Genomic DNA, 25,786 nt, shown 5'->3' on the forward strand with positions numbered 1-25,786 from the left:
AGCGGGTTGGCAGCATCTCAGAGAACAAAATATTGATGTGTTTTTGTAAGGGGGTGTAGGGAAACTTTCCTTGATAACAGATTTAATGTCACCGTGTGTTTATTTCTTCAAGGTTTGGGTGGGTGGTGTGTGGGCTGTATCCCTTTCAGGTGAAAGCCATCAGCATAGGTGGAGCAATCTTTATTGTTTTTGTTCATGTAACTGCTGCAGAAAGCCACAAAAAAAGGGCTTTTTTTTTTTTTTCTGTGAAAACAGAGGAAAGAGACATCATCAGAGCCAACCCACGTGGAGCCAAGGAGGCTTCAGTCTGCAAGAAGCATGTTTGAAGGTGAGATGAAGGGAGCAACTTCTGCCGTCCCCTCCTGATCGGCTGGTGGATGAGCAGGGTGGTGTTTGACAGAATCATAGAATCATGGAATGGTTTGGGTTGGAAGGGACCTCAAAGCCCATCCACCCCCTGCCATGGGCAGGGACACCTCCCACTGGATCCGGTTGCTCCAAGCCCCATCCAACCTGGCCTTGAACCCCTCCAGGGATGGGGCACCACCACTGCTCTGGGCAACCTGGGCCAGGGCCTCCCCACCCTCACAGGAAAACGTTTCTCCCTAAGATCTCACCTTAATCTCCCCTCTTTCTGTTTAAAACCATTCCCCTCATCCTTTCCCTGCACTCCCTGACCAAGAGCCCCTCCCCAGCTTTCCTGCAAGACCCTCTCAAGGCCTTTTCTGGGAGTGAGCTCTGGAAAAACATCCGCTGGAGGAGTTTTGAAGCGTGCATTGGAAGCAGCGATTGCCCTGCCGTTAATCAAGACTGAAAGCATACAAAGTTAAATTACACCTCGTGCACATCAGAGGAGCACAGAAGTGTAGGCTTCACAGGAAGAGCATCTCAGGGGGGTTTGGTGTCCCCCTGCCTGTAAATAAATAACTGAGATTACTCTGTTTTTCCACTACATGAGAAATACTCTAATTCTGTGTGTTTGCACACGCATTTTTGCTGACACATACAGGTATAGCTCCGTAGCGTAATGCCAGCAGCTTGTTGGTGTGGCAGGTTTTTAGAGAAACAGAAACTCTCAAGCAGTTAGCACGGGCTCTGTCTGCTGTGGAAACTTCTGTTCTGACTTCTACCAGCTGTGGCTTTCCTACAGTGCAAACTTAACACCTCTGCTAATGTTGTTCTCACCTGCATAACAGTGACTCAGTCTTTGAGTCATCCAGCAAAGCCTTGGCTGAAAGGACAGGGCTTCTTCTGGGTTCATCTCCAAGAGGGTGGAAGCTGTGGGTGTCCACTATTGCACAGTGATTGGGGAGCAGCGCGGGGCTCAAAGGATTTGGCTCCTGGTGTGGCTTTGTAGAAGTTGTGATTGTGTTGTGGAGGGGTTGTTTATAAAGGCTTTGAGTGATAGGACGGGGGGCAATGGGTGTAAACTGGAGAGGGGCAGATTTAGCCTGGACGCACTACGCTAGACACGATACTACTCTTCAATACAAGAGTGGTGAAGCTCTGGCCCAGGTTGCCCAGGGAAGTTGTGGCTGCCCCATCCCTGGAGGTCTTCAAGGCCAGGTTGGATGGAATCTTGGGCAGCCTGAGCCAGTGGGAGGTGTCCCTGCCCATGGCGGGGAGTGGAACTGGATGATCTTTAAGGTCTCTTCCAACCCAAACTATTCTATGAGTCTACGATTCTACGCTCAAGCAACTGGTTTCCACAGGGCTGCCGGTGAAGTGCAGGTCCCGGTGCTGCATGTGACAGCAGGAATTAAGCTCTCTATGGGTTGGATTGAAGAGGGATTAAAATCAGAATGTAGATTCATGGAGAAAACCGTGTGTTTGTAAAGTTCACTTTAAAAAAAACCTTCATTCTTCAGCTGCCTGAAAAATCTCAGCTCCCTGGGTTGGAAAGGGGCTGCTTCTGGACTCTGAAGTGTGATTTCCTGCAGGGTCGTTACTGGTAGGACGGGACAGGAAAAGGACATTTAAGTTTTTCAGAGTTGTCTAGGAAATTTGAGGATGAAGCTAGTGGAAGGTGACACGTGGAAGATGGCATTTTCATTGAATCATAGAATAGTTTGGGTTGGAAGGGACCTTAAAGCCCATTCAGTTCCAACCTCCCTGCCGTGGACAAGGATGTGTCCCACTGGATCAGATGCCCAAGCCCCATCCAACCTGGCCTTGAACCCCTCCAGAGATGGGGCAACCACAACCTCCCTGGGCAACCTGGGCCAGTGACTTACGACCCTCATGGTGAAGAAAGTCTTCCTTACGTCTAGTCTAAATCGGCTCTTCTCCAGTTTATGATTCAACCAATAGCGGTTTTGCCCACGTCTTTATTTCGGGGATGAATTTTCTCAAGTTGTTCCCAGAGTCCTGGCTCGGTGGGAGCAGCTGGAGCATTTCTCAGCCTTTCCCACTTGGTGTCAGCATCTCTCAACGAGAGGGCTGTGGCCGAACCCGTTGGCTTGCGGATTTACTCCAACCATCAGCAGGGATCAGAGGTTTGGCTGGGAGCCTGCGTTTTCCTCTCCAGGGTGATTGGAGGCGAGAGGAGATAGTCTGGAATCCTCAACAGAAGGAGGACATGGAGCTGTTGGAACGGGTCCAGAGGAGCCTACAAGGATGATCCGAGGGCTGGAGAACCTTCCATAAGAGGACAGGCTGAGAGAGTTGGGGTTGTTCAGCCTGGAGAGGAGAAGGCTCAGAGGAGACCTTAGAGCAGCTTCCAGGACTGAAAGGGGCTCCAGGAAAGCTGGGGAGGGGCTGTTCACAAAGGCTCGTGGGGATAGGACGAGGGGCAATGAGTGTAATCTGGAGAGGGGCAGATTTAGACTGGACATTAGGAAGAATTTCTTCACTGTGGGACTGGTGAGGCCCTGGCCCAGGTTGCCCAGGGAGGTTGTGGCTGCCCCATCCTTGGAGATGTTCAAGGCCAGGTTGGATGGGGCTTGGAGCAATCGGATGCAGTGGGAGGTGTCCATGCCCATGGCATGGGTTGGAACTGGGTGATCTTTAAGGTCCCTTCCAACCCAAACTACTCTAGGATTCCATGATGCGGAGGAGATCATGTCCTTGCTCTCTTAAGAAGTTTCTCCTGCCTCTCTCCCACCATGTGTTTGGGATGGTAGGAGGAAGGTTGTGGCGTTCTTCATGTGCAACGCAGTGGAGACGCGGCTGGGTTTTGCCTGCTCCTAACAGGCTGCCTAGACCATGCTCTTGATGGAGAAAGGCTGAACCTCACCAGGGAGGTGCTGTAACGCTGTGTTGGTCGTTGGGCTGTGGAGCAGAGAGCAGTCTGCTCAGGGTGAGCTCATGCAGACCAGCCCTGCGTGCTCCCTGCTGAGCTTAGGAGAAGATCTCTGGGGTGAGGAGGTACCAGGAGCTCTAAGTCCCCATAGCAGAGCAGTTCTCCTGCAGAGCTGAGGTCTCGCTGGTGCATCATCTCCGTGCCTTCTTGTGCAGGAGCAGCAGTGGCTCTGATGCTGGGGCAGCCGTCGCCAGTGGCGGGAGAGCCTCGTGGCACCGCTGCGGTGCTGCAGGACGACGCTCCATCTTCTCAGGCGCAGGGCGAGCTGGTGTGGCAGATGCATATCCAGCGGCTGCAGCCCATGCAATGCCCCAGACAGGACACTCAGCTGTGGAGGCAGGTCTGGCAGTGTTTCAGATCTCGCTTGTGATGATACGGGGACCTTTTCTGCTGTTTATCTGCAACACGCTTCAAAACAGTCTCGGCTGTCTCTGGCTACGTGCCTCTCAGGGGTTTGTTGTGCAGCAGCGCCGGCACGTGAGGTGTTGCTCATTCGTAGATGGGTGTGGAGGTCCGCCAGAAGCTGCTGGTAATAAAGACATTTTGATGAGCCTTGTAAGGATCTGGTTACTCGCCAGATCTGCTGCAATCCCACCCAAAGCCTGGTGGAAGGTGTTTCTGCCAAACTATGGCTCTGTGCAGTGTCTCTTGCCCCTCTGCACATGGTCAGGTCGTGAAGTTTGAGCGAAAAAACCACTATAGCTACCTGTGACCTTCTAGCAAGGCAGCCGAGAACCGATTGCAAACGTGTTAACCTCATCAAAGGAGTCCTGTACAACTCCCTGCTGAAGAGCAGAGCTGAGCTGCAGAGTGGCGATTGCTGCTGGCTGTGTTAGTCATCCAGAAAGAGACTTGTTTTTCCTTCTCCCCCTCCCCGTCCTGGCACAGCGGTAGAGATTCTTTCTCACTGTTTGGTGTGGCTTAAAGTTAGAAGAAGAAATGTGTTATCTGCAAGGGAATCAGTTAATTCTCCGCTGAAAACATGAGCTTCTATTTGTGCAGCTCCGGCGGTGAGGTTTTGCTCCACTGCTGGTGAATTTTGCTGTGATAGCCCCTACAGACCGAAACCAGTTCTCTTGGGAGACCTACGTGAAAGCGTGTGTGCATTTACTCATTCTTCCTCATTAACGTTCGTGTGTAGATGGGTGATGCTCTGAGAATAAGATACAAAGCGGTGGTATACCGGAGACCCGCTGGGCTGCACTGACGCTGGTTAGTCAGTAGTGGCTCAGGTGGCCAAGAAGGCCACCAGCACCCTGGCTTGGATCAGAAATAATGTGGCCATCAGGAGCAAGGAAGGGATTGTCCCCCTTGATGATGCTGATGAGGCTGCACCTCGAATCCTCGGTGCAGTTTTGAGCTCCTCGGTACAAGAAAGACTTTGAGGGTCTGGAGCATGTCCAGAGAAGGGGAATGGAGCTGGGGAAGGGTCTGGAGAACAAGTCTTATGAGGAGCAGCTGAGGGACCTGAGAAGGGGGTCTTCATCAGGGAGTGTAGGGAGAGGACAAGGGAGAACGGCTTTCAGCTGAAAGAGGGGAGATTAAGATGAGATCTTGTGAAGAAATGTTTTGCTGTGAGGGTGGGGAGGCCCTGGCCCAGGTTTCCCAGAGCAGCGGTGGCTGCCCCATCCCTGGAGGGGTTCAAGGCCAGGTTGGATGGGGCTTGGAGCAACCGGATCCAGTGGGAGGTGTCCCTGCCCATGGCAGGGGGTGGAACTGGATGGGCTTTAAGGTCCCATCCAACCCAAACCATCCCACGATTCCGTGACTATTTGTTGCACTGGAAATTATTTGGTCTCTTCCTGCCCTGCAGGATGGTTCTGGACATTAGCATTGTCCTTCAGTCAGAAATTTCCCGATAAAGCACATAATCACTCAAGAATTAGGGTTTTGTGCAACAGTGCTCATCAGCAACGAAAGGAAAGTAAATATCTGCCTGCTATCTTATTTTAGACAATTGAATTAAAAAAACAAAGCAGCAGGAAAGGAAGTTAGAGTTTCAGTTCCTGCAAGCTGAAGATTTGCATGGGTTCAGCAATGACAAATATATGAGATCATGCCGAGCTTGGCTCTGCATCTGCCATGCTTGTGGTAAAGGTGAACCGAAAGTCTCCGTACTTGTTAAGACCTGAACAAGTATTTTTTTTGTAAGGAGTTGTGGCAGTGACAAGTGTTTGTTTAATATCAAGGAGATTGGACTCTCTGCTTGGGTAGGAATCTCAGCGTGGTGAGCAACTGGTGTCTTATTGAAAGATGAAAGTGAAAAATAACTTTCAGTGCAGGTTGAAGGTAGCTTCGCCCCCTGCCCCGAGCTGCGTGTGTGCAGGCTTGAAAACTTGTGATTTCTGCAACACGTGAGGTTTTTTCTGTTTCAGCGAAAGGATGGGAAGGCTCCTGTGCATGGAACTAACACAGCTGCGTTCTCCTGTTCCTGCTTTTACAAAGTGATATTTTTTCTCTGTTTTAGTGTTTGGGGAAGAAGTGCAGGGTTGATTCGGGTCACTGAGGAGCAGAGCGAGGAATACAATCCGTATTTTCTGAGTCTTGTTCAAAATTTGAAGCACTGGATCAGACTCATCTCCCTTTTCCCATCCAGTACCACGAGTGAGAACATGCAAACACTGAAGCTCCCTTAGAATCATAGAATACTTTGAGTTGGAAGGGACTTTAAAGATTACCCAGTTCCACCCCCTGCCATGGGCAGGGACACCTCCCACTGGATCCGGTTGCTCCAAGCCCCATCCAATCTGGCCTGGAACCCCTCCAGGGATGGGGCAGCCACCACTGCTCTGGACAATCTGTTCCAGGGCCTCCCCACCCTCGTAGTGAAGAAATTCCTCCTTCTGTCCAGTCTAAATCTGCCCCTCTCCAGTTTATACCTATTGCCTTTCGTCCTATCCCTACAAGCCTTTATAAACAGCCCCTCGCCAGCTTTCATGTATCCACCTTCAGGTATTGGAAGGTCTCTATATGGTCTCCTTGGAGCCTTCTCTTCTCCAGGCTGAACAACCCCAACTCTCCCAGCCTGTCGATGAAACCTTGGCCATGTTTCCTCTGGGTAGAATCGCTCCAAACTAGTCTGGAACTTCATGCACAAAGGGGCATTCAAGCAGGAAAAGGCCTGATAGAGAACAAAGATTGCTAGGTAATCTCTTTTTTTCTTTCTTCAGCCACCTTTTTTCATCTTCTTCCATCTTTCTCATCCTCACCCATGTGTACTCTGCATCCGGCTATTGATACAGATCACCGCAAGGAAGAAACCGCCCATTTTGAGAAGTAAGTCTAAGAACTCAGCAAAACCCTCCCAAGATCCCATCCCTTTGTGTATCTTCTGTTTTTATGGTCGGCCACGTCTGAAGCTCCAGAGTTATTCATGATGTTACACAGCTATTCTCTTCTCTTTTCCAGCCCCCCGGAGCATCCTCCCATCACACTTGGGGCATGTTCTTGTTCCGTCCTTTGTGCCAACAGCATGCTCTGAGCTGGTCCTGCCTTCTTCAATCCATCTCTGCCTTTCAGGCCAATGAGGCTCTTTGATCTACTTGATTCAAGGTCATGAAGTTCCTTGTAGTAGTGCAAACAAGGACCAGCTGAGGTCTCAGCCGATTTAGGTTTTTCTTAGACCTAAGTTTCCCCAGTTCCATCCTACGATGGCTCAAGTAGGAAGGGGGAAATGCCCTGGTGTGGAGAGGAACCCCACCGCTGACCCCAGTGACAAGCTGCAGGGCAAGATCGTTGGCTACGCAAGAAGTTCTCCCCCGAGATCTGACACCTCCACCCCCAGAACAGGAGTTTGGGTTATTTTTCCTTGTAAAAGAACATGTGGGGAGAGGAAACCGTAGCCCACTCTCAGCTATTCTTATGATTGCAGTGTGCCACCACCCTTCCTCATGACCCACAGGCATTATTTTTAGGGTTTGTTTGCCTCACTTAACTCCCGCTCATTCTTTCTTAGGGTGACAAGGACTTCCCTCGCACAGCTACCCAGGTGGCCGTCAGAAACCACCGCCGTGCCTGGAGATGCTTCCCCTTCACCACCCTATCCATCAGTTCATCCACCGGCAAGTGACGGGAAGCAGCGCCTGGGGCAGCGCGAGAAGGGAGAGGACCAACTATGGATGGGAGCAACTGTGTTTATTGAGGTCTCATTCTGGTTTACCTCCTTCTAATTCCAGTTTACCTCATGCCCAGCCCAAATCTATTTGACACCAAGGGCTTTTAAACCATAACTTAAAAATACACACTAGGACATGTGTGGAGATAAAGGAAGGATGGATGATTAGGAGCAATATTTAGTTCAGAGCGATGAGCACTCCGTGGTTTCTGAGTGGTGACGAGGTTTCCCACAATGACTTAGAGAAGGGATCATAGGAACCACCTGGAATCCACATGATTGTGGCTGGGTGGGAGACCCAATGGGTCCCTTTCTGTAACGAGGACCAGGCTTTATTAATTGGCTTTTAATTGGCTCTTTAAAGATGATTTAAAGCTGAGATTGGTCCCAGTCCCCAGTGAACTGTGAAAAGGGAACTTCTTTCTCTGTCTTGCTGCTAAAAAAAGTACTAAAATGGGTTAAATTCAGCCTAGAAATGCCTTTTTTTTCTGTAATAGAAGCTGTGTGATATGGCTGGGATATTCGTGGTGTAAGATGTGACCTTGGATGATTGCTCGGTGGGTTGAGTTTTACTGCTTTAAATCACGGTTGTAATTTGGAGCGTCCGTTTGCTTTAAATTCAGGAGCTTTCCTGTGTAAAAAGTTAGATCGTGGTCACCTCTGAGAAGCACAGGGAACTGTTAGAAGCGTGGCAGATTTCTGCAAAGCCTGGGTTCTTGTTTCCTGTCTTGTGTGCTGTAGGTCAGAGCTCCTGTGGCAGAAGGTTTCACCAAAGGAGCATCTTGGACTCGAGGCAGTTGAGGCTTCTGACCTAGTTGTGATCAGAGAGCTCTAATGTTTATTTAAGGAGGCTTGGGTTCAGACTGTTATTATCTACAGTTGTATTGTGGTGATGTGGCCTTGAGATGCTCCTTATCACTGCTTGAACCTCTAGGCCGGATGCTGAAACCAGCCTAATACTTTCTCTCGAGGGAGAAACCATGAGAGATGTGCATCGTTTAGTGAAAGCAGAAACGATCCTTGGTTTTGGTGCTCAAATGTCAACCTTCATGTCTTCTGCTTTTCTTTGAGGTTCCTTCCTCTTTGGTTCCATGGTTGCCATTTTGACGCTTTTTGTGATGGATGTTGGCCATCCTTATGTGCTGTGAGGCATGAGCTGACTACGGGGGTCAGGAAGAAGTGTTCTGTGCATGTTCATCATCACAAACCCGCCTGGTTGGGTTGCAGGGCTGGGTTAGACAGCTCATCTCAACCAGGATGGCAGTTTAACTGCTCTGACCTGGTACGTAGGTGGTTTTGCCATCAGAGCTGTATCACTGCCTCTCTCTGGGAGCCAATACGGTACTTAATTACTGACTTTTTAAATTTAAAGAAGAACAATAAAATGTTACAGCATAAAGGCTCTTCATATAAACACTGATGAAGAGCCACCAGGCACATCCAGTAGTGGAGCAGTGTTAATTAAGGCAGTTGAGTTAATAGCCATAAGAAAGCCCATGACTTAATCTGTTGATGACTTGTTTACTGTGTTATTCATCAACGAGATGAAGTAAACCAACTTAATTTCTTTTACACCCTCTTTTTTTCCTGCATGGCATTGCTGATATAAAGCCGGGTTGATCAACAAACTGCTCTTGACAGGACCAGAAGGATGTGATACGCGTTATTGATACAGGATCATCCGCTGGAGGAAACACAATGGGAAAACAAAGGTATTTTTGAATTCTTACAATTTATTTTCCACAAATAGCAGAATACAATCAGTTTTCAGACTTCATGGGGAAATCTCAAGTTAGGATTTCAGGCCTATGTTAACAAGATTCATCTAAATAAGTGGCAGATTTGTTCTGTCTATTAAATTTAAAACCAAAAAGCCGGGCATGCTAAAGTGACTGCTCTCTTGCTGAGGAGGCACCAGATGCAGCTGTCCCAGATGATGCTTTTAATATCTGGAGGTGTTCAAGACTAGGTTGGATGGGGCTTGGAGCAGCTTGATCCAGTGGGAGGTGTCCCTGCCCATGGCAAGGGTTGGAATTGGATGGGCTTTAACATACCTTCCAGCCCAAACCATTGCATGACTCTATCTCACTTGCATAGAAATAGCTGTGTGTTTTCCTGTTTAGAAAACAACCAGTTGATAAGGAATTATACAGTAGTTTGGGTTGGAAGGGACCTTAAAGATCATCCAGTTCCAACCCCCTTGCCATGGGCAGGGATATCCCACTGGATCAGATGCCCAGGGTCCATCCAACCTGGCCTGGAACCCCACCAGGGATGGGGCAGCCACAACTTCCCTGGGCAAACTGTTACAGAGCCTCACCACTCTCATGGTGAAGAAATTCCTCCTTCTGTCCAGCCTAAATCTGCCCCTCTCCAGTTTATACCCGTTGCCCCTCATCCTATCCCTCCAAGCCTTTTGTAAGCAGTCCCTCAGGGATGGCTTTTAACAGGAGACAAGTACGATTGCATGTTGTGGTGAAGCAATTTTCCTTGCTAGAATAAGTTAGGTGAATGTCTTCTGCATCACAGGTTTTGGTTAAAGCAGAGTGTTTTCAGGGCACCTACGTGTACATACTTCACTCTTTCTGTCTAAAGCAGCTTTACATATACGAATATCCATTAGGGATTTATTGTTACTGATGAAGAAAACTTAAAGAGACCCTATATTATGGGTATTCCTTTCTCCGGCAAAGTTCTCGTTAGTGAAAGAATCCTGTTTAAGGATCCTAGGGATAAAACCAAGGACAAGTGACTATTCAGTGTCAGTCGTAACCCCCTGTTCTCGTGACAGAGAAGCAGCGCTTCTGCACATCAGCATTGTAAGAGAAAAGGCGTTAAATGATTGAATGGACTTGTGCTTCAGCATAGGTATGTAATGCAGAGCAGAATGTGCTTTCCTCCTGAATCCCAGCTCTTGGCAAACCCCCATACCCTGGAGTCAAATGGTTTATGAACAAGAACTTATTTAATTACGATGGTGGCCAGCTATATAACCAGCAACTTTGTCTCAAAACCAGCTAATTGAATTCTTTCCTTGGAAGGCTGATTTGAATTCTCAAGTCTCCAAAGCAACGTTCTTCAACTCAATCCAGAGTTCCGTGTATCGCTCCTAATGGATCCACGTATGAAGAAAGTATAAATGTCTTTTTTGTAAGTGTGTTTTGCTCTGCGTCCAAGGAATGTGCCTTACGGTTTCTACCACGCTGTTCTACCACACTGGAAGGTGAGGCTGTGCACCTCTGAGTTAACCACACGAAGGGTGGTTCCTGGCCAAGACCTCTCGCCACCGACGCCTGGCTCCAGGGAGAGCTGTGTGCTGTAGGGATTGGAGCATGCAAGGCAATAACAGACACACAAACATCTGCAGCACCTCCTCCTCAGCTGACATTCAGACATCCCACAACAGCAGTTCCTGGGGCGTTCATCCGTGGAGAGGAATCTTTGCTCTTCTGGTAAAAGCACCAACCGGCGTTCCATTCCAGGCTTCTTTTCAAGGTCTTATTTTCCATGATGATAATCCCGTGTTCGGTTGCTGTGTTCCTTTCGAGTACGTGACCCTGGCAGTAATCTTCACAGGACTGTCCTTTGTCTTTAAATCAAACCGCAATGAATGGTATCTTTATCAGCATTGACAGCATGAACGCAAAACGCGTTTTCCATAGCTTATAAGTGAAATATATGTCTGACTTAAAAGCCAGCTGCTAAATTCCTCCTAAAAGGACTTGTGGATTGGAAAAGGAGATGAAAAGTCAGATTCTTGTTTATCTCTTGAGGTAAGCAAGCGTGAGAGCCCACCATGTGTTTGTGACTCTCAGCAGGCTGCATCTGCAGCCACCAGTAAAGCAAACTTCATACTGGAAGACTGAAGTGGTTGGACCATGGGTCCAAATATATTGTCAATTTGAGCGTTCTTGCCTGAAGAAATGCGTATGGATTTTCCTTGAGCTTGACTCTAAGATTCTGAGGATTCTGCTACCGGTTCATTAAACCACATTTACACCAAGTGAGTGAGCAAATGGCACATTGGGAGCGAGGGTGGGCATTGGGACAGGTTGGATGTCTGGGGGGTAAAATATGTTTTGAGCACCTGGCTGGATTGGTGCAGAAGTATCTGTTTCTTAGTTTAAGTTTGGATGCTTGGCGATTGGAAAGATATTGGTTATTTGGGCTTGGTAGCTGATTTGTCTTTGTGCAGTAGGTTTGAATCTAAACTGTGGTGGCTGCCCCTGCGCAGGAAGAAGCCCTTCCAGAAGCTAAAGGAGATTTTAGAAGTGCTCTTCCACTCTGGAAATAGAGAATTCGAGTCAACGTTGGGATGGAATAAGTTGTGCTCCTTAGGATGCACCTTCTTTAGAGGCGAAAAGACCGGTTACAGGCAGAAGTGAAGAGGAATTTGTATTCCTGACAGTCAGTGCAGCATTTTTGGGTGTGAAAGTATAGGTAAAGTCTTGTTAAAAGCAACATTCAAAGCAAGGATGAGACTCTTGGAAGTTCAGCTCTAAATCAAGCAGTTCTGTTGCGTGAGTGTCTGCTTCTCTTGGTATTTGTCAAGTTTGGGAAAATGTTCTAGTTTGAGCGTTTCTCATTTTGACTAAGACAGACTAAAATAGAGGTGATGAATTCTAGACTCGCTAGCCTCCCTCTCCTTTGCTTTGCTATTAGTCACCACTTTATTGAAGTCTCTCCACCCATGGGAGCTTTGGCTGGTGGCGATTGCCCGAAATATGGGGAGGCTCCTGGTTTTCCCTCTTACCGCTGCCTTTCCTGCAGTAGCGGCAGGTCTCTCTACTCCAGCTTTCAGCTTGGTCAAAGCCTCCCTGGAGCTCAGCTCATGGGGAGAAGGTGGTGGTTGTCTCTGTCTCCATGGCAAAGGAAAACCTCTTGCTTTCACGGCACTTAGACAGCTGCCAGAGGCACTCCTGGCTCAGGCACCCAAGCTCCTTCAGGAGCTTGAAGAGGTCGTTGCGGAATTTGACGCCGATGAAAGCGTAGAGGAAAGGATTGAGGCAGCATCGGAAGCAGGCCAGAGTGTAGGTCACATCATCTGCCACGTCAAGCTTCTTGCTCTCCTCACACGAGCTGGTGTGGTTGTAGGCTGAGATGGTCTTGGCCAGCATGATGCCATTGTAGGGCAGCTGGAAGACAACGAAGACAATTACCACAGCGATGATGACCTTGATGGCTTTATTCTTCTCGAAGTTGCGGGCCTGGAGTAATGTTTTGATGATGAGGAGGTAGCAGACAGACATGACCACTAGGGGAAATAAGAAGCCAAAGACCATTTGGGACACTTTGATGCCAGTGTTGAAGGTCTGCAAGTCATTAGCAATGATCGAACAACGAGGATGGTGGTCTGGGCTGTTTACACCACTGTGAACCAGCTCAGGCACTGAGAGGATGAAGGCCAGGAGCCAGATAAGGATGCACGTGACCTTGCTAATAAATATCATCCGTGGACGGAAGCGGTGGGCTGAGGCAGCCTGAACGATGGCAAAGTACCTGTCGATGCTGATGGACAAGAGGAGCAACATCCCACTGAAGAAACTCATTTTGCAGATGCAATAAACAGCTTTGCAGGCAAACTCCCCAAAAAGCCAGTGCATGACTGCACTCGTGGCCCAAAAGGGGAGAGTCAGCAGGAAGAGGATGTCTGCCAGAGCAAGGTTCAGCAAATAGATGTCCGTCATGGTCTTGAGCCTCTTGAAGTAGATGTAGGTGAGCATCACCAGCCCGTTCCCCAGCAGCCCCGTGAAGCAGATGAGGGAGTACATGGCTGGGAGGAAGGCAGCACGGAAGTTACGGACTTCCTCCTTCTCGCACAGGGTCTCAAACATAGTGTAGTCAATGGTGGCGTTGGAGTCATCGTAGTCATCAGTGACGTTGTTTCCAGCACAGAACTAGGACAGGGAAGAAAAGCAAAGTGCATTGGGACCAGTCCCGTGCCCCTCTGTGGCTGTATCGGGAAGGGAGCCTGGTGCTGAGCTGTAGAGCACCCAGCCATGGACCATAGAGGAGTCTCGGGGAGATCCCATGGCAACATCATAAACAGAGCTGGCGAGGTCTTGTGGCTGAAAAAGTCCCCCATAAGTATGTGGGTTTGAGGGCTTTTCAGGGTCTCAAAGTGGGAATACCACGAGAAATTTTTAGTACTGAGCCAAACTAACACCTGCAAGCTCTCAAATGAGTGGCTGCTTTCCAGAACGTTTCAGGACCAACAGACCCACGGCTGTGGGTTTCAGGACCCACAGCTTTCCTGGAGCCCCTTTCCCTACTGGAAGCTGCTCTAAGGTCTCCCCACAGCCTTCTCTTCTCCAGATTGAACAACCCCAACTCTCAGCCTGCCCTCATACAGGAGGTGCTCCAGCCCTCGGGTCATCTCCGTGGCCTCCTCTAGACCTGCTCCAACAGATCTATGTCCTTCCTGTGCCGCATTCCCTCTCTTCTCCCATCTAAGCTACTCCTGTTGATCGTGTCCCCTTCTCACTAGTGACAGCGCTAAAAGAAGGCAGTTGTGTCTGTAACCAGCAGCCTGGCACAGTCAGCACCAGCGTCCTCCTGGGCTCTTCAGTCTGTGTCCCCTCCTGCAAGGGCTGAGCCTGGTGAGCAGCAGAAGCAGCGTTATGACCAAAGGAAAACGTTATGACCTCCGTGGGAAGACAAACTGGAGCCTCCCTGGGCTGTTTTCTCTGCTGAACTAAGAGCGGCGCCAATGAGATGGGGAGGAAACGCAGCGAGCGAAGCAGGAAGCTGTTCTGTGCTGGAGCGGACACGTTGCCACTCATTCAGCCCCATGCCCCGATTTAAGCTCTGATTATTCTTGTTTCATCTTCCTATGCTGCCATAACCTACGGGGCAGAGTGAGCGAGCTTCGTCTATCTGCGCCTTGGTTTTTTTGTGACTTATTAGTCTCCAGTACCTTCTTTCCATCGCACAGAGATGAAAGGTTTCCCCTGGATACCTCTGTTTGTTATCACCGAATATCTCGGCGCGCTCTCCATCTCGGGCAGGCTTGGCTTTCACCACATCCTGCCTGCTACCTGGAGGCACGCCACCAGAAGTGAAAGGGAAAAGAAGCAGGCTGCAGAACCCTCCCTCTCGGCTGAGCCTCTTGGAGAATCCGAGCTGGAGGCTGTAGTGTGATGGAGGCAACTCTGTGGTTGTGGGAATTTGGTGCTTAGGGTTCTCCTTTCCTTCAGGTTCACTCTGAGCAGGAACAGGAGGAGGAAGATGCTGAACTCTTCCTCTTTGGGCACATCAGCCTTTCGGCACTGACCTCAATTAAAGCCCTGTGCTTTGATTAGGTATTCCCAAGGAGCAGCAAGCCGGCTCTTCACCGTGATGGATGCTTCACAGTGCAGGATGCTCTCATCTCATTTTAGTGCTAGAAAGGGGCTTGGTTCTAAGAGCCTCAGCTGCCTCAAAATCACCTCATGTGTCATTGTTTCTGTTCTCTCCTCATTTTCGTTCACTCTGTTTGTTTTCCCTCCTTCTAGACCCTCCCGGCACTTTGCTATCTCACCACCTGCCTCCAGACGTGCTGAACCCTTGGCGCGAGCAGCCTCGTTTCCACGCATTGCTCTGGGTGCCTGCTTTTTGTCTGTCAACATTAGAACCACAGAATTGGTAAGGTTGGAGAAGACACGTAAACTCACCCAATCCAACCATCAGCCCAACCCTACCGGGGCTACTAAATCATGTCCCAAAGTGCCACGGCCACACGGTCTTTGAACCCCTCCAGGGATGGAGACTCCCCCACTGCCCTGGGCAGCCTCCGCCAGGGCTTCATCGCTCTTTTGGTAAAGTAGTATATCCTAATATCCAATCTAAACTTCCCCTGATGCATCTTGAGGCTGTTTCCTCTCATCCTATCACTTGTTACTTGGGAGAAGGATATTTTTGAGATCTCTCTGTTACCCACAGCACAAATGCAGCCGATTTCAACAATGCTGGTTTTAAGATCTTACCTGAAAAATTAGAGGAAGGCTGAAAACAAGGGTGACTTTCAGCTTCTTACCTGCAGAGGAAGGAGATACAGCGTTAGTGTTAGCAGTTGCACGGGGGTTTCCACGTGATACTTCAGAAAAGAAGTGATAGTGTACTTGACCGTGGCATTCTCTACCCTGCAAAGCTCCCCACAACTGGGTTAACTAAAACCCAATGAAGATGCCAACAGGATAACCCTGGGTCACATAACAAGTTAGTGTCAGAGCACAGAATAAGTCCCAAGAGTCTGACCCCTCCAGTTTAATCTGCTAAAGACGATTAACTCATCCACAGCGTAACAATTCTTATTTTATACCTTATTTTTTTCCCCACAGCAGCTCATCTCCTGCGCTTCGCTTTGAGCTGTGAGGGCATAACTTACTCAACCCCTGTGCAAACACACAGCTGGGAGTGCAATAAACTGAGCCCCAGCTGTTCCCCGACAGAGCCGTGAGCAAAGTGCAGAACAGGAAAGCTCTGCTCCCTGCAGGACGGACGTAACTGAAACTGGTTGAAATTTATTGCTTGTGTCTAGATGTCAGAGTTGGCTTCTGCTGCCTTTGGATGTGGAGATGCAGGATGCTGACAGCTGGGAGGAAAAAAATCAATTCAGAGCTAGATGTGACACTGGTGAGAGCAATCTCAGACAAACAGCTCTTCCTGCTGTGGTTAGCAGAGGCACAGAGGCCAGGGAAAGCTTTCTCTTCGCTCTATTTAAAGCACATACCAGCATCTCCTCGGGCAGCTGTAACTGAAGGTGGCTCTGGCTACAGGGTGACATGGTGATGGTGAGAAAGCCCTCGCCTCCATCTGCTCTGGCACGAGTAAATTTGTCCTTCCTGGAGGGAGAGTTGGCCTCGCCTGTTTTGAGCATCATCTGCTCACCCTAGGATGTCTCTCTAGGCGCTGGCTGGTCCCCTGCTGACGGGTCCAGGAGCACTGAGCAGGGCTGGGGCAGAGGCAGGAGGTGCTTTTGTCTTCATCTGCCTCTTTCTTTTAGGGATTGTGGCTTTTTCCTTATGGATAAACCTGTTTGTTCATAAAATTGGCTGATTCCTTTGCCCCTCTTGTGCTTAGTAGTCTGCTGCACACAGGTCTGTTCTGTTTCTTCACAGAGCATCTTTGCACCCTCTGCTCTGCCAGTCTCCTATTCAGGCTTTGCAGTGGACCAAGATGAGGAAATTCCACTCTTTCAGGTAACTGCAACAATTGCACCAGGAATGGGTTGGGTTGGAAGGGACCTCAAAGCCCATCCAGTTCCATCCCTGCCATGGGCAGGGACACCTCCCACTGGATCCGGTTGCTCCAAGCCCCATCCAACCTGGCCTTGAACCCCTCCAGGGATGGGGCAGCCACCACTGCTCTGGGCAACCTGGGCCAGGGCCTCCCCACCCTCGCAGGAAAACATTTCTCTTAATGTCTCACCTAAATCTCTCCTCTTTAAGTCATGCGCAATGGCATCGTTAAGAACACAAATAGTTACTTTGGTGTCTGTGACTGGAGATGCTGTTTGTATGCGAGTGGCGACGTGCGGGTGAGAGATCCTCAGCCACGTGTGAAAGAGCTCATATGTCTGATCCCCAGAGCCTGGATCTCCGCTTCTCGCTGTGTCTTGTACAAGTTTGTGCCTTGCATTCCTTATTTTCATCTTTTATAGTACTGCAGCCGGGTGCTTATTTATGTTCATACACCCCTCACCTTCTCCAAATGCTCCTGAGGACTCAGGGAGGTGTCATAGGGCATCGTTAGTGTGGTTTAGTCAGGAGTGACCTATGCAAAGCTCAGGCTGGAGGTCTAAGCGGGGAGGTTTGACTAAATGCTCTGTCTGTACTTTCTGCGTGTCCCATGTCTCTCGCTCTGACCAATCCCAGACTGCAGGAAGGGGTTTGGTGAGCATCTGCTGTCTCCATCCCTCCCTTCAAGATGCTGATCTCAATTTTGCACCATATATACACAGGAAATACACCGAAAACCCAAACCACTTCAACGTGCTGGGTGGGTTTAAGTGAGCCTAGGCTGTAATTGTTCTCTCTGCCTCGGACGCAGCCATGAGGTCCCTGAGCCCTGCAAAAAAACCCAGTCAGGGGAGACTTTAGTCTCCCGTTCCACGTTGGTGAAGAGCCTGGTTTCCAGGGAACTCCTCGAATTGGTGCTTTTGATGGGGAGTAATTCCCTCTGGTCCATCTCAATCACGTTGGGCCAAAGCCTCAAAAGCAATTGACTTCCTTGGAGCTGTATAAAAAGGAGGCAGGGGAGAAGAGGTGCCAACCCACAGCTGAGTCCATCAGTGCGCTGTTCTTGGCAGTTTTGCAGTCATCAGAGAATCAAAAATGGTTTGGGTTGGAAGGGACCTCAAAGCCCATCCAGTTCCAACCCCGTGTCACGGGCAGGGACACCTCCCGCTGGATCCGGTTGCTCCAAGCCCCATCCAACCTGGCCTTGAACCCCTCCAGGGATGGGGCAGTCACCACTGCTCTGGGAAAACTATTTCAGGGCCTCCCCACCCTCACAGCAAAATATTTCTTCCTAAGATCTCATCTCAATCTCCCCTCTTTCAGCTCAAAACCATTCCCCCACATCCACTCCCCGATCCCGAGCCCCTCCCCAGCTTTCCTGGAGCCCCTTTCAGGTACTGGAAGCTGCTCTGAGGTCTCCTTAGAGACCCCAACTTTCTCAGCCTGTCCTCCTATGGGAGGTGTTCCAGCCCTTGGATCATCTCCATGGCCTCCTCTGGACTCTCTCCAATGGATCCATGTCCTTCCTGTGCTGGGGACTCCAGTTACATCACGCGAAGGCCATGGGGCTCCTTGTGCCAGGCTCTTGCGCCGGCACCGCCAGCCTGAGCATCACCCCCGAGCACCCTAACAGCTTCCCTCGCTCTTTTCTCCCCTTCCAGACTTAGTTCCAGCCCAGCCCTTCCTTTATCTGAAATGTCATGAGTGCACAGCCTTTTTTTTCTCTTAACTCTGAGAGGTGTCTAACGAAATCAAACTGATAAAGTGACTCAACTAACGATCCTGAAACAGTTTAGCAGAGTATCATTCCTTTGAAGATATTCGTACTTTGGGTTTTTTTTCCTCTCAGTTGCTGTTTCAGGTGTCTTAATGGCAATTTTAGGTTGCTTTCTTTACTTTTTTCTTTTTTTTTCCTCCCCCCTTTGGCAGTTCTCTGCTGTGGGTATTTTCCTAAAGTTTTGTTCCTCAAAATATTAAGAAAAAAAACACCAAAACCCTCTCAAAAGTCCCCCCCGAACAGTTAAACTAAAAACCTCATTTAGAAAAAGACAACAAAAACCCCTTTGCAGTGAATGAGTCAGAAATGTCCTGGAGCCTCATGTCAGCCCCACCTCCCTCAGCTGGTGCAGGGTTGCTGCTGTTCTCAAAGCATGATCCTGTCCTCCAAGACCTGGGAAAAGGTGGAAAAGGGAATTGGGGCATGGAATGAAAGCGGAGAGACGCCTGCTCCCTGCTGTTGGCAATGGGGAGAGGGGACAGTGACCCATCTGTTCTGAAGATCTTCCTCCGCAGAGCAGGCACAAGGGGTGGGATTCATCCCATGGAACGCTGGTCCCTGATATCTGGGGTAGTTTAGGCTCCCTCGATAGCAAAGGGAAATAAATGGGTGTTTTTAAGGCATAGTTCACCCTCTGTGGATTTGGCATCCGGGGTGCGTGTTCATTCCATGCTGTGGCTGAACGGGTGGGGAGTTTAGATGGATGGATCCCATCCGATTCGTTCTGAATGTCCCTCAGCAGCAGAAACCAGTCATAAGCAAAATAAAATCACAGAATCGTGGAATCATTAAGGTTGGAAAAGACCTCCACGCTCATCCAGTCCAACTGTCAGACCAACACCACTGTGCCAAAATGTCCTGAAGTGCCACATCTATACAATTTTTGAACCCTTCCAGGGACAGAGACTCCGCCACTGCCCTGGGCAGCCTCTGCCAGGGCTTCACCACTCTGTTAGGAAAGAAATTTTTCCCAATATCCAATCTAAACCTCCCCTGGCGCAACTTTAGGCCATTTCCTTTCACCCCATCACTTGTTACTTGGGAGCAGAGCCAAACGCCCACCTCCCCACAACCTCCTTTCACACAGAATCACACACAGAATCCCCAGGTTGGAAAGGACCCATTGGATCATCGAGTCCAACCATTCCTAACACTCCCTAAACCATGTCCCTCAGCACTTCATCCACCCGTTCCTTAAACACCTCCAGGGAAGGCGACTCGACCCCCTCCCTGGGCAGCTGTTCCAGTGCCCAATGACTGTTTCTGTGAAGAATTTTTTTCTGATACCCAACCTGAACATCCCCTGGTGGAGCTTGAGGCCATTCCCCCTTGTCCTGTCCTCTGTCCCTTGGGAGAAGAGCCCAGCTCCCTCCTCTCCACAACCTCCTTTCAGGCAGTTGTAGAGAGCAATAAGGTCTCCCCTCAGCCTCCTCTTCTCCAGGCTGAACACCCCCAGCTCTCTCAGCCGCTCCTCGTAACCCTTGTTCTCCAGCCCCTCACCAGCTTCGTTGCTCTTCTCTGGACACACTCCAGAGCCTCAACATCCTTCTTGTGGTGAGGGGTCCACAGGAGCTGCAGAGAGCGATGAGGTCTCCCCTCAGCCTTCCCTTCTCTAAAGAAGCTGTGGCAGCAGTGAACCCCTCCAGGTATACCCAGAAACGCTTCCAACAGTAAGAAATATTTGATAGTAAGAAGTCTACCCAGAGGAGGGAAGAGGAGCAGCAACACAACCGCGTTGGATGGTTAAACCAGACTGGACACACAACCTCTTGCCGAACGAAGCTCTTGGAGAGCCCTTACCCATCAGGTCAGGCTCCGAGCGGGGCCAGAGTGGAGGAGCAGCTGCCGGAGCCGAGGAATGCACGATGTGAAAAGCAAGAGTTGGGAATGCTTTAGGGGGTATTGGCAAAGCCGAGCAAACCGGCTCTGGCTAAACCCTCCGGTCAAAAGAATGTTTTTCTGTTGGCCAGAGCTGCAAAAGCAAAAGTTTCGGTCTCGAGCACCTTAACGCAACGTAGGCAGTGAGTAACACACTGTTTATGTCTTTAAACGTGAACCAGTTTTGGGTTCACCATCAGTGTAGTAGACTTTTGGGGAAAGAACCGGATAGTTCTGAGAAAAACTAATACTTCAGTGATCTCATGACTATTGGCAGTTAACAGCTCGGTGCCTTTTCTCCCTCCGCTTTCCCCACCGCCACTCACAACTGGCAGAGGAACGATATCATCATTTCAGGAATGAGCAGACCCGATGAAAGCAAGTCGTAGGTATTTTTTCAGGTGCTCATAGATCTGTTACAGAAGAAAGTTCATAATTGTCTGTCTCCACCCCTTCTAGGAAACGGTGAATCAAAAGGGAAGATAAGCAGAGATAAACGGGTTGAAAAATTCATTCTTAAGTGAGGCACTCGTGTTTCCTACATAACTGTGTTTTAAAATAAAGCAGAAGTGATGGGCATTTCCAGTGCTGGGAAAGATTTCTTTTGGAATTTTCCTCTGAAATACAATAGTAGGGCAAAAAACGCCCAAAAAAAAAACAAAAAAGGAAATTTGTCATATTAATTCTCACTAATTCTTTCTTTTTCCTGCCACAATTCAACTTGATCAATTAACTAATGTCCAAGTGACAGCCCTCACCCCAAATACCCCTAAAACAAGAAACCTACAGAGCATCCCCAAGACGAAGTTTAAATGAGGGGAGTGATGTGTGGGGTGATTGGGATGCAGGGATTCCTAAAGTCAGGCGTTTCCCAAGCCATCGATCGCCAGAAGCTACAAGGATGCATCCATGAGAAGATTTCCTCTGCCTGGTGGGTCCTGTTGGACCCAGCACCCCCGGCTGGCACCACCGCCGAGTTTCGCATCCCCCAGTTGCTTTTCTTCAGGGTCACTTCAGCAGCTGGAGGAGCCTGAGCTCCCCCTTCTAACCCAGCACAGGGCTCAGCACCAGCTGCGCCGCACGTGGCTTCGCATCCAGCCCTGCAGGTGGGACAAAGCCTCTGCTTAAGCCAGAAATCACTGCTTGCCTTTCAAAGGAGAGAAATCCCTGCCTGGAAGACAAGGACTAGCTTAGAGGCTGAAACAACGGAAAAATACAAAAAGAAGCAGCTGTTTTCCCAGCTCCACTTGTGATTTTGCATCAAGTTTTTGCATCTTAATTTCATGAGAAAATAAAAGGGTGGCACTCCCCGCTCTCGTGCTATGGTTTAGGGCACCTGCAGGGAATGGGGTACTCAAACCTCAGTGTATTCCGAGTGTCTCCAGCTCCTCACCCCGGACATGGGCATCTCCAGGGAACCCTCTCGCATCCCAGTTATTTAAAGCTCAGATTAGAAAAGGTCACAGTGAAAAAGCAGCGACATCTCCCATTCACTTAATTCATTACTCTTGGGACGAGGCTTTACTGGGATGAATTCCATGGCTCTTCTCCCCATCCTCACAGCTCTGGCCATGCTCTTTGGCACAGACAGGTATTGGTTGTTTTGTAAACCCAGTTGGATTAACCTGGTTATAAACCGACATACCCGAGCTATTGCGTTTATCCCTCTTCCCTACGCCTCCCGCAGTCACACCGGGGTCAGTGCGTGCAAATATTTCAGCAATAAAAGAACATTAAAACGAGTAAACCCAAAAATTAATAAATCATACAATAGTAGAGGAAAGAATCTTTTCTGCCGCATCTCTGACCCGCAGAGCCATTCTTCTCCAATCGCCCACTACCCAAGCTCTTGGAGAGCACTGGGTGCAAAAGAACAACGGCAAATGGTAAAAGAAAGTTTGGAGCTTTTGGCAACTATCATGTGCCTCCCTGGATGTCGTGTGCCAGAGAGATTCTCATGCTTACTTGCTCTTCCCTATGTGGTAATCCATAGGAAAGACCCCTACAAGTGCCGTGGCTCAAGGCTGTTGCAGCTCTGAGCAGATGCAAACCCCTAAGTTTTTTTTGCTGCAGCGAAGACGTTTGTTAATAGCAACAATTTGCATAAAATTGGAGAGACAGAGCCAACCGTAAGCCCAGATATGGGTGAACGAAGATATCGCCAAGGAGACGGAGTGCCTCTCTCTTATTTTGCATTGGGAACACGGAAGAAAAGGAGCTCTTCTCACTTAATTTGTACATTTGCTCTGGGACAGAATCACTCCTCGAAAACACCTCTACCTAAGGCTGGGTTTGGGGTGTGTTTGTTTCTAAAGTAGCTGGTTTGAGGTTTTTTGAGCTCGTAATAGAGAACTCTGCCTTGTTTTGGTTTGATTTTTTTTCAGTAGTAAACAGGAGAAAGATTAAAGCCATTTTTTTACAGTTTAAACACTCTGTTAAGCCCCTGTGCCATAGGGCATGAATTTGGGCATTATTAACAAAGGTGAAGAGAAAAGCAGAGGCTGAAGAACAGGTACTCACCGCCATCCATGGTCTTGTTTCAAACCCAGATGAAGTCACAAGGTCAGCAAGAGCATCGCAAGTTCCAGCGCAGTCTCCACCCACCGCAGCTCCTGCCGGAGACCCTCTTTGGGAAACTCTGCCTTTTATACTTCCTGCACCTCTGCAAGAAGCTCATGACGCGCCCTGGTGTCGCTGACATTTAGTAGACCCTCCTCCTCCTCCTCTTCCTCCTCCCGGTGCTTTCACCCATCCAGGAGAGCTGCGAGTTGTGTCGCGCTGCCTTTGGACCCTCGGGGTGTTGGATGCTTCCTCAGCGCCTGCAGCGAGGGTTGCACACACAGTCTTTTTACTGCCACTCGGTAAAATGGAGGGGGTTCTGCTTTTGCATTGACACGTGAGACATTGTGGTGAGGGGACAAGAGGAAAGAGGCTCCTTTCTTGTTCTCTCCACAAGCAGATCCTGCTTCATCTACCAGAGCATCCACCAGAACCCAGAACTGTAGGAAGCAGGGAGGATTCCATCTCATCTGCCAGACCTTTGTGGGGAAGGTGTTTAACTACCACACGCAAAATCTCAGCGCAAGGACTGCCAGAGACTGGCATCCCTTTGCCCTTCTCCCACATGCTCGCAGCATCCTCTCTAGATCATCAGCAGCTCAAGTGAGTAAGTGGACTTCCCCCGCTCTTTCTGCTTTTGGGTGTTTTGTGTTACCATCTACAGAGTAGCAGCACGCATCATCTTCCTCAGAAGGTTTTGCACTTTTGCGGTCCCACGCCTTCCCCACCATCACGTTACTGCCGAAGGTTCGGACCTCAGCACGCAGCCCCGGGAGGGCTGGCAGCTCTGCTCCCTGCCTTGGCAAAGAGTCACTTCATCCAATCCTGTTCCTAAATGGATCAGCTCCAATACAAATCGTTGGCTTTTGTATTCATAGAATAGTTTGGGTTGGAAGGGACCTTAAAGATCATCCAGTTCCACCTCTCTGCCATGGGCAGGGCCACCTCCCACTGGATCCGGTTGCTCCAAGCCCCATCCAACCTGGCCTGGAACCCCTCCAGGGATGGGGCACCACCACTGCTCTGGGCAACCTGTTCCAGTTCCTCACTACTCTCATTGTGAAGAAATTCCTCCTTAGGTCCAGTCCAGCCTGAACAACCCCAACTCTCCCAGCCTGTCTTCATATGGGAGGTGCTCCCGCCCTCAGATCATCCTTGTAGCCTCCTCTGGTCCTGTTCCAACAGCTCCATATCCTTCTTATACTGTGGCAGTTCAGAGTGGACCCTCAACTCCTCTAACAGGCATAAACACCACCAGCTCCTCACAAAATTGATTTCCTCCCAAGGTGACTCAAAGTATTCACTTTGGCATCTTGTCCTCTACATCTTCTTACAGTGCCAATGCTGTTACTGCAGCTGGGACAGATGGAGACCCAAAGCATCACAGGATGGATCCCAAACAGAGTTCCCAACCACTACCAGGTTCCAAACCTCCAAAGGGTTTACCCTGGGGTTATGCAGTGCTGGAGGAAGGTGATGGAGCTCAGGATGGACCCAAAGCAACCAGTTCACCATGCAGGGGACTTCCAAAAACCAGTCAGAAAGCCCTGTGGAAGAGAGCAAGCACACTTCAGGTGATGTTTATGTGGCTGGGAGACACCTAAAAAGGCACTATATTCTGCTTCAGCAAACTGAAATAAAGGCAAACCCACCCTACCTACATTGCTTTTAGGCTAATTTAGAGATAATGCATTTGCTTTGCATCAGCCAAATAACCATGTCATTAAATAGCTATTAGAAAAGGCAACTATGCCAGGCAGCCGGTGCCTGGCTCATGAATCATTGTCCTTTTTGGAATAATCAGTGACTTACTCAATTATCTGACCATTAGGTGGGATGTGTATTACAAGGAGCAGCGAAGTTGTGTTAAATGAGTCGCTCAGTTACGCCAACAGCAGCCCCTCAGCCTGCCACCCAAGCAGGAATCGTTTTGCCAATGATGCTTTTCCTAACCATTAAAACACCACTGAATGTCCGGTTGTCCGTGGCTCTTGGGAAAAGGAAACACCCTTGGCTGCTGGGGAGAGCTGATTTCTTTCCCTCTGGCACAGTTCAGCACTGGAAGAGCTGAAGACTTCGCGTTGTTAAAAAAAAAAAGAGAAAAACACATTACAGTGGGATGTTCTTATTAAAATGATTTTAAAATAATTCGATGGTTAACCGCAGCCAAAACAAGAATTCGAGTAAATATATGAGCCTGATCCTCAAACTCCTGACCACTTGCTGCCTTGCCTTTAACACCAACTACTTCACACGAAGCCAAAGGTTTCATCCTCTCTTAAGCACCAATTACACCTCTGAAGTCAAGGATGCTCTGGGCCACCTCGGATGCTGTGTAAACACCCACCCACAGTTTCAGACCCTCCGTAGCCCTTGCAACCACCCAGCTGCCACTTCAAACCCTTCTCGATGTTTCCCTCCCCGTGAGCCGGTGCTGCGGTGGTCCTGAGCCCCTCCAGGGACCTCACCCCAAGGTTTGAAGAAAGCGTTTCCACGTGGCGTCACGGAAGGCAACCTGCGCTTCCCTTCGCACTCTCTAAGCACACAGCACCAGGTTTCCAGCACGCTCGCTTTCGACTTATCTCAGCGGGCAGGTGCAGCTCGAGCCCCTGCGACTCTATTTATTGCTCTCTTTTCCTTTTGTTCATCAGTTATCCACGTAGATACGCTGCCTTTGAGAGCTTTATCTTCTAACCACTTCCGCCGAGTAGGACTTGAGATAAAAGCCCTCTCTCAGGTAAAGAACACCTAAAAAACGGTGGGTGGAAAGCCTTGAAGCGCAGCAACGGAGCCGCCTGCGTGAATCCCTCCCCAAATCCAGAGGGGCCAAAGCCAACAAGAGAAAGGCTCAAGCGGATGGTTTGCAGTTTGTTTTCCGTACAGACTCCCAAGCTTTAACTTCAAAGTTTTGGTACGTGCCAAGCTCTGTGTTGTCAGAG

The 25,786-nt window shown here is 49.3% G+C and overlaps 1 protein-coding gene and 1 long non-coding RNA gene across 2 annotated transcripts; one reads left to right on the forward strand and one right to left on the reverse strand.

The window, feature by feature from the left end:
- The first annotated feature begins 255 nt into the window (after positions 1-255).
- On the forward strand, positions 256-17,657 carry LOC128854607 (uncharacterized). Its single transcript, XR_008453589.1, has 7 exons — positions 256-328; positions 6,472-6,577; positions 6,710-6,853; positions 7,257-9,127; positions 14,909-15,038; positions 16,514-16,594; positions 16,844-17,657. It is a non-coding gene; the product is annotated as an uncharacterized LOC128854607 (long non-coding RNA).
- Positions 9,147-23,769, reverse strand: CCR7 (C-C motif chemokine receptor 7). The gene is made up of 3 exons (XM_009555424.2): positions 22,809-23,769; positions 15,380-15,429; positions 9,147-13,312 (listed from the first exon to the last, which is right to left on the reverse strand). The coding sequence occupies exons 1-3, from the start codon at positions 22,816-22,818 to the stop codon at positions 12,245-12,247; spliced, it is 1,128 nt and encodes a 375-aa protein (XP_009553719.2). The 5' UTR covers positions 22,819-23,769; the 3' UTR covers positions 9,147-12,244.
- Between the last annotated feature and the right edge of the window lie 2,017 nt (positions 23,770-25,786).

Source organism: Cuculus canorus, chromosome 25 (assembly GCF_017976375.1).
Source record: "Cuculus canorus isolate bCucCan1 chromosome 25, bCucCan1.pri, whole genome shotgun sequence".
In the NCBI taxonomy this organism is placed as follows: domain Eukaryota; kingdom Metazoa; phylum Chordata; class Aves; order Cuculiformes; family Cuculidae; genus Cuculus; species Cuculus canorus.